Source organism: Manis javanica, chromosome X (genome assembly GCF_040802235.1).
Source record: "Manis javanica isolate MJ-LG chromosome X, MJ_LKY, whole genome shotgun sequence".
NCBI lineage: Eukaryota > Metazoa > Chordata > Mammalia > Pholidota > Manidae > Manis > Manis javanica.
This window is the reverse complement of record NC_133174.1, coordinates 12,891,674-12,909,897: the sequence shown is the minus strand read 5'-3', so window position 1 is coordinate 12,909,897 and position 18,224 is coordinate 12,891,674. Positions and strand designations below refer to the sequence as shown.

Genomic DNA, 18,224 nt, shown 5'->3' with positions numbered 1-18,224 from the left:
GGGTCAGCTACATGCCAAGCACTCTCTAGCTCCACCCACCCTCCCCTCGGCATTCCTGGTCTGTGGCTACAACCTGGTTGAGTTGATGGTCAGCAGGAGGCCAGAAGTTTCTCAGCCAGGATCAGCAGATGTGTGAAAGATACTGGGTTTTGGAAACTACTAGGTCTGCTTTCAGCTGCTGCTGGCACAGTTCTGGGCACAGGAAATAAAAGGACTCCACAGTGCTCTCTATATGCAGGGCCAGTGGGTGAATTTTGTGCCTCAAATGTTCTCCCAGCTCACAGCATCCCCACAGAGAAAGTCTAGTGCCTCTGACTCATTCCTTCTTATTAATCATTTTCTTGCTCCAGGCTTAAGTTTTTAAAATGCAAATGATTTTGTGCCAACTAAAAATGAACCCCTTTCCCCAGTTCTAAGTGTCGGTGACTTTATGAGATGGGTTCACCTTCTGGAGGATCCTGCCGGCTGAGAACTCTAGGCCCCTGACAAGGAGTGTGGGGGAAAGAGCTCAGGGAGGAAAGCCAGGGGCTCCAGCCTGTCTGGTTCAGTTCGGTTTGCCAAACTGTAGAGATGGGGATGGGAGCAGTGGGTCGGATGCCACTAGGGTTCCCAAGGTGTAAAAGCAGACCAAAAGTAAAGGCTAGCACAGTGGAAGTGGCCCCAAGGAGCAACAGGTGTTGAGCTAGAGCAGTGATTTCACGGGTATGTCTCGATTGTCATGTCCTTGGGAATAGGGACTGTGTCTTATACTTACATCTTTATTAGTAGGAAAAATGCATGTATCTCCTTTGGAAAGCTAATCCTGCCTTAGGCAGGTCTCTTTCCCTCTCTGGGCCTCAGTTTCCTCATTGTAGAGTGAAGGGGTTGGGCTTGATCATCTCTGCGATACCTTCCAGCTCTGATTTCTTTATCAGTGAGATGAGAAACAGCTCTGTGCCCATTTCCTCCTCTTCAATGTAAAGGCCTTCATCTAGACCTAGCATTGGGTCCGGCTCCTCCTCAGAACTCCCAGAACGCCTTGGTTCCCTCTCTTGAGGCTCTGGTTGTTTATCAAACTGTGAGGAGATTCATATTCAAAGGGCATTCTTTGTAAGCAAAGAGGGAAGCTTTGTGTTTCAGGACAGTTAGCCCTGGGCCAAGTCCCCATTCTGCCACTTTAAGTGCTTTACCTTGGTTTCCCACCTATAAAATGGTGATAATGGTAGGGCCTCCCTGGTGGGAGGCCCAGTTGTGACGGTGCACCTCCAGGGGCTCCGCACAGTACCTGGGACTGAGGAAGAGGTACCTGGGACTCAGGAAATTCTTTCATACATACAAGATGGTGGTGTATTTGACTAGCCCTGGAGAGCTGGATACTGAAAACGTAATACATTTATCAGTGACTCTCTAAATGGTATACTGTGTTCAGAGAAAATAAGCAATTGACTTGAAAAATATAAAAGAATAAAATACTGAATATTTTGAGCCCCAAAATATTTCATTTTCAAACTTAGGTTTAAGGTGAAATTTTAGTTAATCAGAATTTCATAGTGTTAATGCTCTTTTCCTAGGGATTCCTTGCCACTGGTGAAATCGATCCCTTAAATAGAAGATTTTCCACTTCGGTCAAACCTGATGTTGTAGTACAAGGTTTGTGAGCATGTTTACTTTTCATATTTAACTTTGGAAAAACCAATGTTTTGTTTTTCTTTTTTTAAAAATTGAAGTATCATTGACATAATATTGTAATAGTTTCAGGTAACATAGTGATTCGACATTTATATACATTGCAAAATAGTCACCATGGTAAGTGTAGTTACTGTCTGTTACCATACCAAGTTATTACAATATTATTGACTATATTCCCTATGTTGTACCTTTCATCCCCATGACTTTCTTATTTTATAGCTGGAAGTTTATACCTCTTAATCCCCTTCACCTATTTCGCCTGTTCCCCCCAACCCAATTCCCTATGACAACTCAGTTTGCTCTCTATTTATGAGTGTTTCTGGGTTGGTTTATTTATTTGTTCATTTGTTTTGTTTTTTAGGTTCCACATATAAGTGAAATCAAACCAGTGTTATTTTTAATGCAAATTATTCCCTTGTTTCATATTTAATTTTTTTAAGTATGCTTTAGCATATATCAGTTCTATTAAATACCTTCTAAAACTCAGAGCTCCCCAAGGCAGCAATATTCTTCCTAACCACAAAGTTACTTTCTACAAAGTGATTGATTTCTTAAATCTAAATCTTGGTTGCAGCTGGGGCCCAAGTTATTCACTGAGCATGGTTTTTATAACTGCTATTCTTAAAATAATAGATCATGACCCTGGTGAAAACTCAGAACTCAAGTGAGGATTTACTCAGTCTTTCCTTTGAGGTCTGACTCTTTCCGGAGCTACAGACCCATTTTTTCACCTGCCTCCACCTGCCACCCATCCTCTCCAGCCAGGGGGAAGGCCAGTGTGGGCTACTGCCTGGTGCTCTCTCTGCCTGGCCATGTGACTTCCCCTCTCTGTGCTGGAGGTGGGAGGGGCAGGGAGGCCTCTGTGCAGGACCTGGCTCACCATTCCTCTTCCCACTGTCCCTCCTAGGGGGAACTCCCGAGGGGCTCAGGTGCCTCATAGAACAACTTATGTGCCAGCCAGTATCATAGCATGTTGTGTATATACCTTATTTCCTCTAAATTATATACTGTACATTTAAGGACAAGACCTCTATCATTCTTGTGGCTCCTATGTTGATTGACACACACATACTCAGTATGTTAAAAACAGTTACTGAACAAATGAAAGGTACCCTCTTTGTGGCCTTGGACCCCTTTTGCTGCACCTGCCTGTGATGCAGCAGGAGGCCCTGCAGGTCACCACCTGGCCAGTAATGTGGACCAGGGACCTCCACAAGACACGCCCATGCATCACAACATTCTGATAAGGTAGAAATTGTGAAAATTATGACTATCATCCCCATCTTACACATGAGGTTTAGAGGTTAACTCACTCACTCAAGGACCCACAGCTGACAGCCAGAGGCACAAACCCTGTTCTGATGTGCAGCTGGGCTGATCTCGCCTGACTCCACAGTCTCCGTGCTTAACCAGAGCACATGCTGCTAAGAGATCCCTTAAGTCCATGAGGCTGCTTTTCCAGCTGCAGGCTGGGACACATTGATGGGTCCTGAGCAGCATTTTTCTTTAATGTAATAAAACAGAGTAGAAAATAGAGGGTGTGGCCCGGAGGACGGGGAAGTGCAGTTTCAGAAACCTCTCCACATATGGTTGCATCAGATGACGAGGTTCTCAGGTCTCGGTCAAACCACTACTCTAAGAGACTTCTTCAGAGAGTGACCGCTGTGTGGCTCTGATGCATGCAGGTCTCTGCACAGTATTAGAAACTTCAGAAGAGACAGATGTTAAGGGAAGCCACCCACCCAGTCCTGCAGGCTGATGTTCGCATTTGTTGAGGGGTTGGGGGATTGGCTTGCAGTCTCTGTTCAACTATAGCCAGCCAGTTGAACATGCTAGGCTTCCCCTCAGGGCCTTGTTGTAAAGCTTAGATGAGATTATGGATATTAAAATACTTTGAAAAAGCATCCTGTGCTTCCTCACAACAACCAACAACCTACCAGCAGGCCCACTTTCCCTTCTCTTCCGAGGGAAAACCCTCCCCCAGCTTTCCTGTTGGTCAGGGCATCCCCTGCTAGCGCACACCACCCTGTTGCTCTTTTCTGTCCTTTGAGAGCAGGGGCACAGGCTTCTCCTGGCATCTCCTGAGCAGAGCTCTTTCCACTGCTGACCCCATGTCAAAAGAACATGAGACAGATCTAGAATGAATGCAGACCCAGGAGGAGGCAAGACATCATTCGAGATGGATAATTTGGCTTGGGACCTGTTGATAGAAATCTCTTCTCAGACTACCTTGTACATTAAGTGTACTTGATACATGTATATATAATTGGTGTTGAGAGAAGGCAAGATCAGAGAGAATCAGGAAGAATGGAAGGACACGTACCGTCATTTTCAAAGCCACCCTGGTGCATCGAAAGCATGTTCATGAGCATACCATAGGCCAGAGATCAGTAATAATGCATATCCACATGAGAAGGCAAGAGCCACAATCTAATGGACATTTTACATTCTTCTTGTTCACAGTTATTGTTCTGGCAGAAAGCAACCACATTAAGGAGTTGTTGAGGAAACATGGGATAAACATCCAGAGTATTGCTGACATTCATCCAATCCGAGTCCAGCCAGGCCGGATTCTTAGTCACATATATGCCAAGCTTGGTAAGTTTGGGGAAGCAGCAAGGCGTTTTTGGTGAGAACGCATCTTGGTTCTAGGTTTGGGGTCTGGGAGAGACTATGTGTAAATTGTAAAGAATTGGGCAAAGCACTAAAGCAGGCAGTGTGCCTGTTTCTGTGTGAAGAGGAATGGGTGGACAGGCACGTTTTCCTTGTGCCCATTCAGCAGAGGTCGCCACAGGTTGGCTGTGTGATTTGCCAAATCTGCTGTAAACTAAGGAACCACCTTTAAATATTTCTCAATTGGAACATTTGCGTCTTGATAATGTTTCTAATTTTTAACTGTAGTCTCAGAAAATGCTCATTCACCCATTAAAATGGGAGGGGGTTTCTCTAAAATCTGACTTTGCTTAGTATTATGGCTCAATACTAAATAAATTAAAAGTAAACATTAATAAAATCATTTTAATAGTTTTATCCCACATTGAACTGGGTACTGTTCACATACATGTGTGAAAAGGAGTCGGTTTTTAATTCATCCCTGTCCCATTTTAAGGAAGGATGACAGTATTAGAAAAACCAAACCCCAAAGTGGGTTGTTTAACATAAAAATATGCCCAGTCTTGCAGGATACAAAATTAACACAGAAATCTGTGGCTTTCCTATACACTAACAATGAACCAATAGAAAGAGAAACCAGGAAAACAGTTCCATTCACAATTGCATCAAAAAGAATAAAATACCTAGGAATAAACCTAACCAAAGAAGTGAAAGACCTATACCCTGAAAACTATAAGACACTCTTAAGAGAAAGTAAAGAGGACACTAACAAATGGAAACTCATCCCATGCTCTTGGCTAGGAAGCATTAATATCGTCAAAATGACCATCCTGCCCAAAACAATATACAGATTTGATGCAATCCCTATCAAATTACCAACAGCATTCTTCAATGAACTGGAACAAATAGTTCAAAAATTCATATGGGAACACCAAACACCCCGAATAGCCAAAGCAATCCTGAGAAGGAAGAATAAAGTGGGGGCGATCTCACTCCCCAACCTCAAGCTCTACTACAAAGCCACAGTAATCAAGACAATTTGGTACTCGCACAAGAACAGAGCCACAGACCAGTGGAACAGAATAGAGACTCCAGACATTAACCCAAACATATATGGTCAATTAATATATGATAAAGGAGCAATCCAACAAGCATCCTTCTATGGAGCTCTCTTTTAATCCTTGTGAGCTACTTTGACTGTCCTGGAATGTGCATGCATATGTCCAAATAGAGACATATAAGATGATGCTTGGTACTTGGTTCAGTTCTTCATTCATAGCCAGTGCTCAGTGAATGTGACTTGAATCGAATTTAATGTGCCATCACTTCCACTTAGGAGTAGTAGTAAAATTCACACCACTTTATAAACTTCCTAATATAATATATGATAAAGGGGACATACAATGGGGAAATGACAGCCTCTTCAACAGATGGTGCTGGCAGAACTGGACAGCTACATGTAAGAGAATGAAACTGGATCACTGTCTAACCCCATACACAAAAGTAAATTCGAAATGGATCAAAGACCTGAATGTACGTCATGAAACCATAAAACTCTTAGAAAAAACATAGGCAAAAATCTCTTTGACATAAACATGAGCGACTTCTTCATGAACATATGTCCCCGGACAAGGGAAACAAAAGCAAAAATGAACAAGTGGGACCACATCAAGCTGAAAAGCTTCTGTACAGCAAAGGACACCATCAATAGAACAAAAAGGTACCCTACAGTATGGGAGAATATATTCATAAATGACAGATCCGATAAGGGCTTGACATCCAAAATATATAAAGAGCTCACGTACCTCAACAAACAAAAAGCAAATAATCCAATTAAAAAATGGGCGGAGGAGCTGAACAGTTCTCCAAAGAAGAAATTCAGATGGCCAACAGACACATGAAAAGATGCTCTGCATCGCTAATCATCAGAGAAATGCAAATTAAAACCACAATGAGACATCACCTCACACCAGTTAGGATGGCTACCATCCAAAAGACAAACAACAACAAATGTTGGCGAGGTTGTGGAGAAAGGGGAACCCTCCTACACTGCTGGTGGGAATGTAAATTAGTTCAACCATTGTGGAAAGCAGTGTGGAGGTTCCTCAAAATGCTCAAAATAGAAATACCAGTTGACCCAGGAATTCCACTTCTAGGAATTTACCCCAAGAATGCAGCAGCCCAGTTTGAAAAAGACAGATGCACCCCTATGTTTATCGCTGCACTACTTACAATAGCCAAGAAATGGAAGCAACCTAAGTGTCCATCAGTAGATGAATGGGTAAAGAAGAGGTGGTACATATACACAATGGATTATTATTCAGCCATAAGAAGAAAAAAATCCTATCATTTGCAACAACATGGATGGAGCTAGAGGGTATTATGCTCAGTGAAATAAGCCAAGCAGAGAAAAACAAATACCAAATGATTTCACTCATCTCTGGAGTATAAGAACAAAGAAAACCTGAAGGAACAAAACAGCAGCAGAATCACGGAACCCAAGAATGGACTAACAGTTACCAAAGGGAAAGGGATTGGGGAGAATGGGAGGAAGGGAGGGATAAGGGCGGGGAAAAAGAAAGGGGGCACTACGATTAACATGTATAGTGGGCGGTGGCACGGGGAGGGCTGTGCAACACAGAGAAGACAAGTAGTGATTCTACAGCATCTTACTATGCTGATGGACAGTGACTGTAATGGGGTTTATGGGGGTTGGACTTGGTGAAGGGGGGAGCCTAGGAAACTTAATGTTCTTCATGTAATTGTAGATTAATGATAACAAAATATATATATATATATATATGCTCAGTCTTAGCCAGTCATTTTGAGTAGATGTTACTGTATCTGTTCTAATTCCAGTTTCTCTTTTATTTTTCAAATAGGACGGAATAAGAATATGAAATTAAGTGGGCGACCATATCGGCACATTGGTGTCCTTGGAACATCTAAACTATATGTGATTAGGAACCAAATCTTTACTTTTACACCCCAGGTGAGAATAGGCCAGTAGCAATCCAACAAGCATCCTTCTATGGAGCTCTCTTTTAATCCTTGTGAGCTACTTTGACTGTCCTGGAATGTGCATGCATATGTCCAAATAGAGACATATAAGATGATGCTTGGTACTTGGTTCAGTTCTTCATTCATAGCCAGTGCTCAGTGAATGTGACTTGAATCGAATTTAATGTGCCATCACTTCCACTTAGGAGTAGTAGTAAAATTCACACCACTTTATAAACTTCCTAACAACATGTCACCTGACTCTCAGCCCTTTTGTCCCTAATCACAATAGTCCCTAACCCTTGTGTAAGTTGTCGTCATAAGACCCTCTGTGTAACTAACAGCCGGTCTGATTTTTAGGCCCCAACCCCCTAGATGAGATCCTGAATATTGAACTTCCCTTCAGTTTTTGTTTCCAAAGGAAACTAGTCCTGTGGAACCGAAACCAAATGTTTTTCATCCATCTGGGCAACTAGAAAGACCCAACTCTGGGCTCACTTTGTCAATATGGGGCACAGCCTCCCACTCTCAGGGCACCCAGCCATAGGGTCATGGGTCAGTGGCCCCACGTTGCTCTTTTTCACTCTAGCCCATGTTCTTGCTTGAATTTTGTGAATTATTTCCCTTCATAACAAATTTCAGACCAGGCTAGTCCAGAGGCTGAGAGAACAATGTGGTTTTCATCAGTACGAGGTCACAGTGCCTTTAGTTCACATTAAGCAGGTCATCAATCAGGTAAATGCAGTCTGCACACCTCACCTGTGCCCACACTTGGACAGTCGCTCCAAGCCCAGCAGCCCTGGAAGGCATAGGAATTAAGGAGTTATTGATTTCCTTTCAGAGACAGCGGTGTTGGGCCAGGTGCTTAAATCCCCAGCTGAGAGCTGTAAATAGAACTAGCTGTGCACCTTTCCCTTCCACACTTATCTAGCCATGGCTCTTGGGCAGACGACAGATCGATTTATCTGATCACAAGGAAAGTCCCAGGATGGAGCGATTAGAGCCAGGATTGAGCCTCTTCGCTGGAACAAAATGCAAGGATTAGTGCTGCTGTGAATGACAGCTAGTGTTGTGCAGAGGGAAATGAAGGTCAGCTTTTTACCTGGCCTGTTCTGACTTGCAGTTCACCGACCAGCATCACTTCTACCTGGCCCTGGACAACGAGATGATGGTGGAGATGCTGAGGATTGAGCTGGCCTACCTGTGCACCTGCTGGCGGATGACAGGCAGACCCACGCTCACCTTCCCCATCACCCACACCATGCTCAGTAACTCCATGACCTTCATCTGCCTGATTTATGTCCCACTGTTGGTTTGAGCTCTTTTCAAAATGTTTAAAATGAGTCCCATGGACAGAGAGCTAAGTACTGAAGGGGATTCTTAGCAATTTGGTTTCTTAGCTCGGGAATATTCTATGTCATACGTATTTTAATTAGATTGCGTTGATGAAAACATCTCATTTAGTGTGTACCAAAAAAATATGTATTCCCAGATTAAACTAATTCATCTTTTTTTTTCTTCCTTAGCAAATGATGGCTCAGACATTCATCCTGCAATTCTTTCCACAATTAGAAAACTGGAGGATGGATATTTTGGAGGAGCTAGGTAATTTGTGTTTTTTAAAAATATAGAAGTAACATTGACCTTCCTTAAAGTCTTCTGCTTCCCTTCTTCCATTTTTCATGTCAATTTCTGAACATGGAAGCATAGAACTTTAGAATGAAAAGGAAGTTAAACCTTATCTAATCCAGTCACTCATTTGAAACTGGAATACCTCTAATGCAGCATTCAGGGGGCATCTGTGAAGCTTTTCCAGGCACCAGGAAGCTGGGACATGAGAGAGGTGAATGTACCAAGCCTCTCTGGAGTTTCATTGCTGGAACCCACAGAGGGAATGCTGTGTCAGTCTCTCGTAAAAGGTGTTGAAGGAAGCATCCAGTGCGTTGGATCTGGCAGGCACTGATTAAATGCTCCTTGAGTTGACTTGAGGGTGCTCCCACCTTAAGAAAGATTCACAGAATTTTACAAATTCACTAGTGGCCCTCGGAGCAGAGCATCTGAATGCGCCTGCCTAGACCATTGTCCCACATCCTCTGTGGAACGATATTCATTCTGGTTTATGGGTCCACAGCCCAGCAGACGTTCCCAGGTATTACGGCTAATCACCATAAGTGCTCACCTCCCAAGAAACTCCTTCCTTTTTATACTCCTGACTGTCACAAGGTAGAGGTTTTCTCTATAGCCTCTATGCCCTGCTCTCTCAGAATCCCCTGGAATATGCCAGAAGGGCCCCAGGAGAACCTCACTGTGCATCTGGCCCAAGTGAGGGGTGGCCTTTCCCAGGCTCAGGAAAGCTTCCATTTGGTTCCTGATGGATGCCAGTTGCTAAAAGTGTTGAAGTCATCGCTTCCCACATCCTCTCATACCAAGGATCCTGCTGCCATAGTGATTTTTCTTTAATTGTGGCAAAATACACATAACATAAAAGATATCACCTTAGCCATTTCTAAGTGTACAGTTCAGTAATATTAAGTACATTCACATCGTTGCACAACCAATCACCAAAACTTCTCATCTTGTAAAGCTGAAACTCTGTACCTATCAAACACCTATCTCCCTTCCCCGCAGCTCCTGGCAGCCATTCAGCTTTCTGTCTCCAGATGTCTCAGCTAAGTGGGCTCACCCAGTATTTGTCTTTTTGTGACTGGCTTATTTTACTTAGCCTGACGTCCTCAGGGTTGAGTCTGTATTTCTGAGCTCTGGGGTTGGCACCTCTGCTCAGAGCTTGCTGTAGGTTTTGCTATAGACTTGAAGTGGCCTTCATTCCAAGCTCCTCCTAGCCTCTTTCAGGAGTGTCAGCAAGATGGTCCCCAGCATCTCGCCCTGTACATTTCCAGCACTAGTGCCATAACTGCATCTACTTTCCTACATTTCACCCCCACTTTGGATAAGTTACCACCTGGTATAGGGCATCATAACAGAGAGAAAATACCATATGCCTACAATTAGTTTTTCAAAATAAACTCTTTAAAATCTAATCATTGTCAAAACAATACTATCAGCAGTTAATTGAACACTTGCAGTATGTTCTTGGTTGCCTTATATGGATTGTCTTGGTCTTCACTTTGTTACATGGGCTGTAGTCCTGCTTTACAGATAAGGAGCTGGAGGCTCAGAGAGCCCGGGGCACCAGACTGTGCAGAAGCCGTGCATGAACTCAGAAACTGGGCTCTAACCACTGTGCAGAGCTGGATGAGGGTTTACAGGAATTGGGAGGGCCTCCTGTTCACAGAGATCCGCGAACAATTCAGAGAACCATGGAAAGAAACAGAAATGCCTAGGCTTCTTCAACTACCTTTCCTGCTAAGTTCTTGATAATCAAAATTGAATCTCATTTTGGCTTTTGCTTTAAGTCTGAGGGTCTTTAAAAAGCTGAACTCACCGTAGATACTGGACTCTCGCCTGGACTTGCTAACGGAGCCTTTTTAAATTACTGCCTTTCTGCCTGGGGCCTGATTCCCTTCAACATCAGAGAGGAATTTTCCATTGTCTTTTTTTCCATGCTCTTTCTCACTTCCTTCTGTTTCCCAACGTCAGAGCAAAACAATCACTAGAACTGGCCCCCTGGCTCCAGGGGGAAAAGTTTTCAGTTTATTATGGAAGGCTTTTTTTTCCCTCAGGTCATGTTTCTTGCCTTGTCCATTTGCCCAACTAAGTCAAGTGCCTATGACATCATTTGCACTGCATGCTTGGATTTACTCCTTAAACAGCTCCCTCAGCCATTTAAACTGAAGTCATAATCTGCTGGTCCCCCAAGGATCCTGTTGTTTTCTGCCTGCTGACCTAACCTTTTACGAAGCACTCAGTGCCAGCTTCTGTAGCATGGACCTGCAGATCTGGGAGGCCGCTGTCTTTGCAGCGGACCCCGTGCTGCCCAACCAGGCTCCCAGCCTGATGTGACAGGGCCACTCTGGGTGTCTGCTCCAATCTGAGGATGGCCCACCCATCACATTCCTTCTAGAGAACTTGGGCTCTGAGACGTGCCTCTCGCATCATGTTCCCACACCTGTGTGACTGCTTTGTGTGGCAGGGACTCATAAACAATGGCACAAGTGCACCCAGAGCATCATTGCTGTGGCTTTGTTCTGCTCCATTTGTTTTAGGGCAAAAATTAGCATGATTCAGTTCATTTTGGCTTTTAATATGCTGTGTGCTTCCACTTCACACTTGCTATTGAATTTTCATTTTAATTTCTTGGCTGACTACTTATATGAAGCAATCTGCAGAGTGACATATTTCTTGATTTTGTCAGACGCGCCAACTGGTTGTTGAAAAGTCTCTCAACTCATAGTGGAATTTTGTCCACATGCCCTATAGATGTCGTCTCTAACGTAGTGTCTCTTTGGTAGAGTGCAACTAGGGAGCCTCTCGGAATTTCTCACCACATCTTTCTACACGTATCTCACCTTCCTGGATCCAGACTGTGATGAGAAGTTGTTTGATGATGACAGTGAAGGGAACTTCAGTCCTGACTCAGACTTGGGCGGATATATAGAGGACACTTATAAACAAGGTAGGGTTTGGAACGCCTTTGCAGGGGCTCACTGAACTTATTTAAAACTTAGCATTGTGATAAAATTGCCCTGAGACTTAAACACAGAAAAGGATTGGTCATTAACATAACAAAAAGAGGCTTGGAAACTTAAACTTACTAAAATGAATCAAATGCCCATTTTAAAACCTAAACTGCAAATGTGGGGCTTTTTTTAAACCTAGAGGGACAAAGAGTTTCAGGAATGGGGACTTTTCACAAAACAGATTCTAAGGACAGAAACACACTGCTTGAATTTTCAAAGGAATGATCAAGATTTGGTTGGATATGAGTGATGAAATTCTATGTGTGTAACATTTCTTAAACTGAACAAGGTTTTGGGTTGGTGACCTTTACTTTTAGATGGTACTCGGAACTGGGGCTGGGGGTTCCATAATGCTTAGATGGCTCTTGACAAATTAAAAAGATCACATGTCGGCTACTGGCCCTCAGGTTGTCTTACACACTCAATTCTTTTTGGGATGATGTAATGTAAACACTATCTTGACCTGTATTTTCTTTTTCTAGGATGAATTTTTTTCAAACAATAACTTTATAAACACATACATTATCTATGAAAATCTCTTTACTCTGGGGGTGGGGTGGGGATGGAAATATCTATATCAAAATGTCTTCCACCGAAGCTGCTCAGTGCTGCATGCTACACACAATCAACATTATACACTTAAAATGTTTCTGCAGCTTGTTTCCATTTTCTTGCCCCATCCAATTACAGAAAGCCAAGATGAACTGGACCAGTATATCAACCACCTCCTGCAAAGCACATCCTTGAAATGCTATCTGCCCCCTCTTTGTAAGAAGACAGAAGACAGCCATGTTTTCAGTGCCATCCACTCCACTCGGGATATACTTTCCGTGATGGCAAAAGCAAAGGGTTTGGAAATTCCATGTACAGTATTAACTCTTTTCTGCCTATTACAATAACTTCCTTTATCAAAGTAATGCATGAACATAATGTAAAAGTCAAAGAATCCTACAAGACAGCCAAATGCAGGTGCTTCCTGCCTCACCCCTCCCCTCCCCACTGCCCCAGTCCTCCTACTTAGAGGCAACCACTTTCAACTCTTAGTTGTTTCTTCTGGCATTTATGTATCTCCATATTTCTAAAATAATACATGTATACTGCTCTCTTTTGATGCACCAGCCTTATTTGGTATCCATTGTCTTTCTCTTAATGTGGGTGGGGAGTTAGCTGTCTTAAATCACCACTCTTGTCCTTTGCTTTCCCTAACGTACCAATGTAGTGTTAAAGTCTAGTCAAATCAGTACTCACTTTATATTATTGTATGTATGCAAATATTACTTCCAATTGAGCATTATAATATACCATGATTACATTATCAGTTTTACTTCTTGTTTTCTCTAAAGTTAATAGTTGCCCTGTCTTTGCTGTGCTTCCTTTCTGTAATTTCCAGTGGCCTTGCAATTCAAATTTCCACAAAATCAGTCATATCCATACATCAACTTGGTTCCACAATGGTCCATGAGTCTCCTGTTTGGCTGATTGCTCTAGGCCTGTTGCATACCTGGCATCCTGGGACTTCTCTTTACTGTAATCTTTGGAATCTCCTTTGCTTTTCTCTTCAGTTGGGTTCCCTGTTTCCAGAATCTGGCATGTTCCCCTTTCTCAGTTTATTCCTTTGGTGGAGCATATTCTAGAATAGTTTCAATAGATTAAAAAAATGATACAATGAAAAGAGGGTACTGTGATGACAGCCCTCAACTTGCTTGTTTCTGAAGTTTGCTGCTCCTTTCAGCCTGTTTGCCTTCCATGTCTAGGATGTATATTTTATCCTGGGATTTTCCTTCACCATCATCTTGGAGTGTTCCTTATCTCCTGTCCTTTTTTCTGTATCTCAACTTTTCCTCTTTCATAGCTTACTTATTTTGGTGGAGGACATCCAGTAGTTGCGTAAGAAACATTGCATATAGGTGGGTAAAACTGTTGAGACCTTGCAGGTCTGAAAATATCTACAAATATTCTATATCCATATGAGAGTTTGGGTGGGTATAGAATTCAAGATTGAAAATAAGGTTTTCTTCAAAATTTGGATAGCATTGCTATATTGTCTTGCTATCAGTGTTGCTGAGAAATCTTAACCCACTCTTATTTTTGATCCTTCAAGTATAAATTGCTTTTTCTGTTTAAAAGTTTTTAGGATTTTCTCTGTTCCAGGTTTGGGGATTTCAGTGATGTGCCTTGATCCAGGTCTATCTTCATCCACTGTGCTGGGTACTCAGTGGGCCTTTTCAATCTGGCAATGTATGTTTTTCAGTAAAGCTTTTATAAAAAGGTCCTTCATTTATTTCCTTCCCTGTATTTTTTCTGTTCTCTTTGTCTGATACTTGGTGATTCCATTGTTAACCTCCTGGAGAAGTCATTGTTTCTCTTCTGTCTTCCACTTCTCTGTCTTTTGCTCTGTTCTGAGGGCAATTGCTTTAACTTTTTGTTCCATCCCATCAGCTTTTTCCCTTTTGCTTTCTTGTTTTAAATCTTTGTTCTCTGAATTGCATCTGTTGTTTCATGCATGCAATATAATTTCTTACTGCCCTAAGAATATTAGTGGCAGGGCTTTTTGGTTTTGTTTGTTTTTACATTTTCTTCTCCCTAAATGGTTTCCATTTCCCTCAACTTGATTTTTCCTGTTTTGTTTTGGTTTCTATCTTGCACATTAGAGTCTTTCCTCCATTGTTAAATGATCCTTGGTTATCTGCTCATGCATGAGAATCTCCAAACATGTAGGCAGGGTCTGTTAGGTTTATGGATGTAAGCTGGGCAGATTTCCCAGAGATAGTCTGCAATCTTCTTTGCTATCTCCTTTAACAGGTAAGGGTCTGGTTGCCTGGAGCTATACAGTCACTTATTCCCCTGAAGAATGTACCCAGGTCTTCAGAGCCTCCCCACCCTCCTTTGACCCTCTTTAAAGAGATCCTTTAGTCTTCTTTCAGGGTAAGCAAGGTGGTTACCAAGTTGTGTGGAGTTGAGGAAAGTATCTTGGGAGCTCACTGCTTCTCACACAGCTTCTCCCCAGTCTTCCTCAATTTTGACACCCCCAATGGAACCCCTAGTTCCAGAAGTACATGGTGCAGCAAATTCCTAAGACTTCTGAGGATGCTCTGATGAAAATCTGACTGGTCCTTGGTTTTTCCCTACTGCTGATTTGGGTTTGGCTGCCTTGTGTGTCTGCTAAATCAGTTATTTTTCATCTATCAGCTTTGCCGTTTCTAAAATGTTGCTACTGTTGTCTCCTCTCCTGCTTTTCCCTATTCTTGAGTATATCTTTTTTTTTTTAAAATAATATTATTTTCTGTAGTGTTAGTGGGAGTTTGAGAGGAAGTAAAATTAAAGTGTATGGTTAATTCACTAGTGTAAACTGGAGGTCTATAAATGCCTTTTTAAATATGCCTTATCTTTATCTTGAAAACTTTCTATTTTCCTAAGATGATAAAATATAGCCTGGAAGATGGCTTAATAAATAAATACTGATAATATTCAAAGGAGGCTAAACAACAGAAGCTCTAATACCCATCAATGGCAAAGTGAAATATACACTGGACAGGAAGCCAGAATACCTTGATTGTGAGAAAGCCAGTGACCTTGGACAAATGGTCTACCCTCTCTGGTTCTCATCTTTCTCATCTGAAAGAAGGAGGTTGGGCACCCTCATATCTAAGGCTCCTTTTAGTCCTAAGGTGCTATGTAATTTTCCCTGAATTCTAGGAGGGAAAAGTGACATTCAGCTCCTCAAAGCAAGATCCGTGCCCTGCTTTTTTCTTGTCCCCAGATTTAGCACATGATGTGGTACATGATAAATTCTTATTGAAATTAAACTAATCATTTGTCTAGGTGGTTAGTATTTGAGCAAGGAGTAGCTACTGTACCTCTCAAAAAGAAGTATCCTATCCTCTTCCTTCCTCAGATGAGCTCTCTATTCTTTTATTTTCCAGTTGTTCCCATGACTTTGCCAACTAAAGTTCTAAGCACCCACCGTAAATCACTGAATCTTGTTGATTCTCCTCAGCCACTCCTAAAAAAGGTAGAGTATTTAGAATCATTTTTTTTTCAGTGTATATTATTTGATACTGGTACAGTCCCAAGAACTCTTTTAAATGATTGAACTCAAAGAGCATCTCTCTTGATATCCAGGACTTTTAGAAGTTTTGGGTTTCTATGTGAACCCATCATTTAGTTGTCTGGAATCTGCTGTGTCAGTATGCACACTGAATTTGATGCAAACCTTGTATTTTGCATGTAGCAAAGGCTACTGACTTTCTGCCCATGCATCAAAATCTGTCACCTTAGAGGAAGAAATAAGTTAGCTCACTAGCTAGCCCTGTCCTGTCTGTGCCAGCCAGCCAAGGCTGGGCTACTTGCAGAGTATAGTACAAAAACAGAAAAGATTCTTCAGGAGAATTAAATCTCACTGTTCCCTGCTGGTTTCCATAATTTGTTACTTTATCCAGAAATCTCCCTTGATTTTATCCCACCTAAGTAGAAAGATTCAGCATCTATTAGAGATATTCGAAGCTTTTCTCTGTTTTAGGTTCTTTGAAACTCACATACTTTTTGAGTTTGTTTTGTTTTAAAAATGAAGTATAACATATATAGAGAAAAGTGTATAAAGTACATGTATAGAGCCCAGTGAATTATCTCCAAGCGCAATAAGCTGTGTGAATGGCCAGCCCTCACTCTGTGCCCCTCCCAGCTGCTCCCTCCCTGCCACTCACTCCCCTGCTCACTGCCAGCAGGGGTTCTAACACCAGGGCTTTGCTTTCCCTGTTTGTGGACTTAACATAAATAAAACTTACATCTCTCACAAACACTAACACAGTGATTCACTGATGAAAAATAATGAAGTGTATAAATAAAAAGCTAAAGAAGATTCACTGAAAGCCTAGAGCACAGCACAGCAACAGATTTCCAAGACCAGGTTGATGTGTCGCTTCCTGATCTTCTGAAAGTGCACATGCTTAGCCCCACTCTCTGCTTTTGGCTTCTCTATGGCCAGGTCCCTGAAGATGACTTCCAGTGGCCCAGAGATGACCATGGTGGTGTGGACTGTGAGAAGCTGGTTGAGCAGCTGAAAGACTGTTCAAACCTACAAGACCAAGCAGACATTCTGTACATTCTGTATGTAATAAAGTAAGTTTACAATCTTCACTAGCTTGAGCTTTCTCCATTCTCCTTTACTCTTTGACCTAGTCTTCTTGGCCTCCCGACAAGCTGGATCATGATTATATTCACCCAGATTACCCAGACTTCCATCTGCTTCTCTGCCTACCAGTCCTGGCCTCCCAGGATGAGAAGGCTGGGTGAGGCCAGGATCTTACCACTTCCTGATGTTAGGCTTCTGTTTCAAAGAGACAGAGGGATGCTTTGGTAACACGCAACCTTTTCTGTGAGACTCGGAGGCCCTGGAGGGCCCCAAGCACTTGGCAGAATGTGTAGTGATTCATTCCCCTCCCTGCCAAGTGAGCTCTGCTGCCATAGAATCTGGCTTTTGAAGGTCCTAGGCCATACGTCTGGGGTTTTCTATCTCTTTGACAGGGGCCCCAGCTGGGACACAAATCTCTCCGGACAGCATGGGGTCACCGTTCACAACCTCCTCAGTGAACTGTATGGGAAAGCCGGCTTGAACCAGGAGTGGGGTTTGATTCGCTACATCTCTGGCATGCTCAGGAAGAAAGTGGAGGTCCTGGCTGAGGTGAGAGTGACTGTGCCCAGACTCTCCATTTGTCATTTCTAGCCCCCAAGTCTCTTCTTATATGAAAGCTGGAGGCGAGCACCTCTTATTTGTAAAGGAAACTGGCTAATACGCAGTTTGAGTGGGCCTTCCTCTCCTGACCTCCCTCTGCTCTTAGAAGATGAACAGAGGAAATGAAATTTAAGTTGATTAGTTTTATTCCTTAGCTACAGAAAAAGATGTATCAGGAGATGAAATGAAAACCCACTGTGGCCCGGCACCCTTAGACAGAGCTTAGTTCTGCATATCTGCAGTATAGTCATTAATATTTTAACCCTAAGGCCCTGCAAAATCCAGATCCGCTTTCTAAGACATTAAAGTTACATGTTATGGTAAGGTGATGGTATTTATTACATGTGAATAACGGGGAAGCTGGCAATTAACATTGTTATCTTAGGTCTCGTGGCAGCCCATCCTGCTTGTGGAATATCAGGGAATCCAGTGGGTTTGCTATAGTGGGTGGGCATTAACTACCCACTAACAAGCCCTGCAGAGCCAGGCCTGGGCCACATATTGGGGTCACAAAGATCATAGGGACCCAGCTCTGCCTGGGTTGCTCAGCTTGGGGTCTGTTTATAAATTTTTCA

At 42.6% G+C, this 18,224-nt stretch overlaps 1 protein-coding gene across 7 annotated transcripts in view; it reads left to right on the top strand.

Annotated features, from left to right (window-relative positions):
• Window positions 1-18,224, top strand: part of PHKA2 (phosphorylase kinase regulatory subunit alpha 2) — a 61,415-nt gene that overhangs the window by 30,648 nt on the left and 12,543 nt on the right. For all 7 annotated transcript variants that reach the window (XM_073227608.1, XM_037020453.2, XM_037020452.2 and 4 more), the window contains 10 exons: window positions 1,551-1,629; window positions 4,132-4,266; window positions 7,164-7,273; window positions 8,405-8,549; window positions 8,808-8,886; window positions 11,691-11,854; window positions 12,609-12,782; window positions 15,842-15,930; window positions 16,903-17,036; window positions 17,442-17,598. In XM_073227608.1, the coding sequence (XP_073083709.1) occupies window positions 1,551-1,629; window positions 4,132-4,266; window positions 7,164-7,273; window positions 8,405-8,549; window positions 8,808-8,886; window positions 11,691-11,854; window positions 12,609-12,782; window positions 15,842-15,930; window positions 16,903-17,036; window positions 17,442-17,598 (1,266 nt within the window). The remainder of the gene's footprint in view (window positions 1-1,550; window positions 1,630-4,131; window positions 4,267-7,163; window positions 7,274-8,404; window positions 8,550-8,807; window positions 8,887-11,690; window positions 11,855-12,608; window positions 12,783-15,841; window positions 15,931-16,902; window positions 17,037-17,441; window positions 17,599-18,224) is intronic.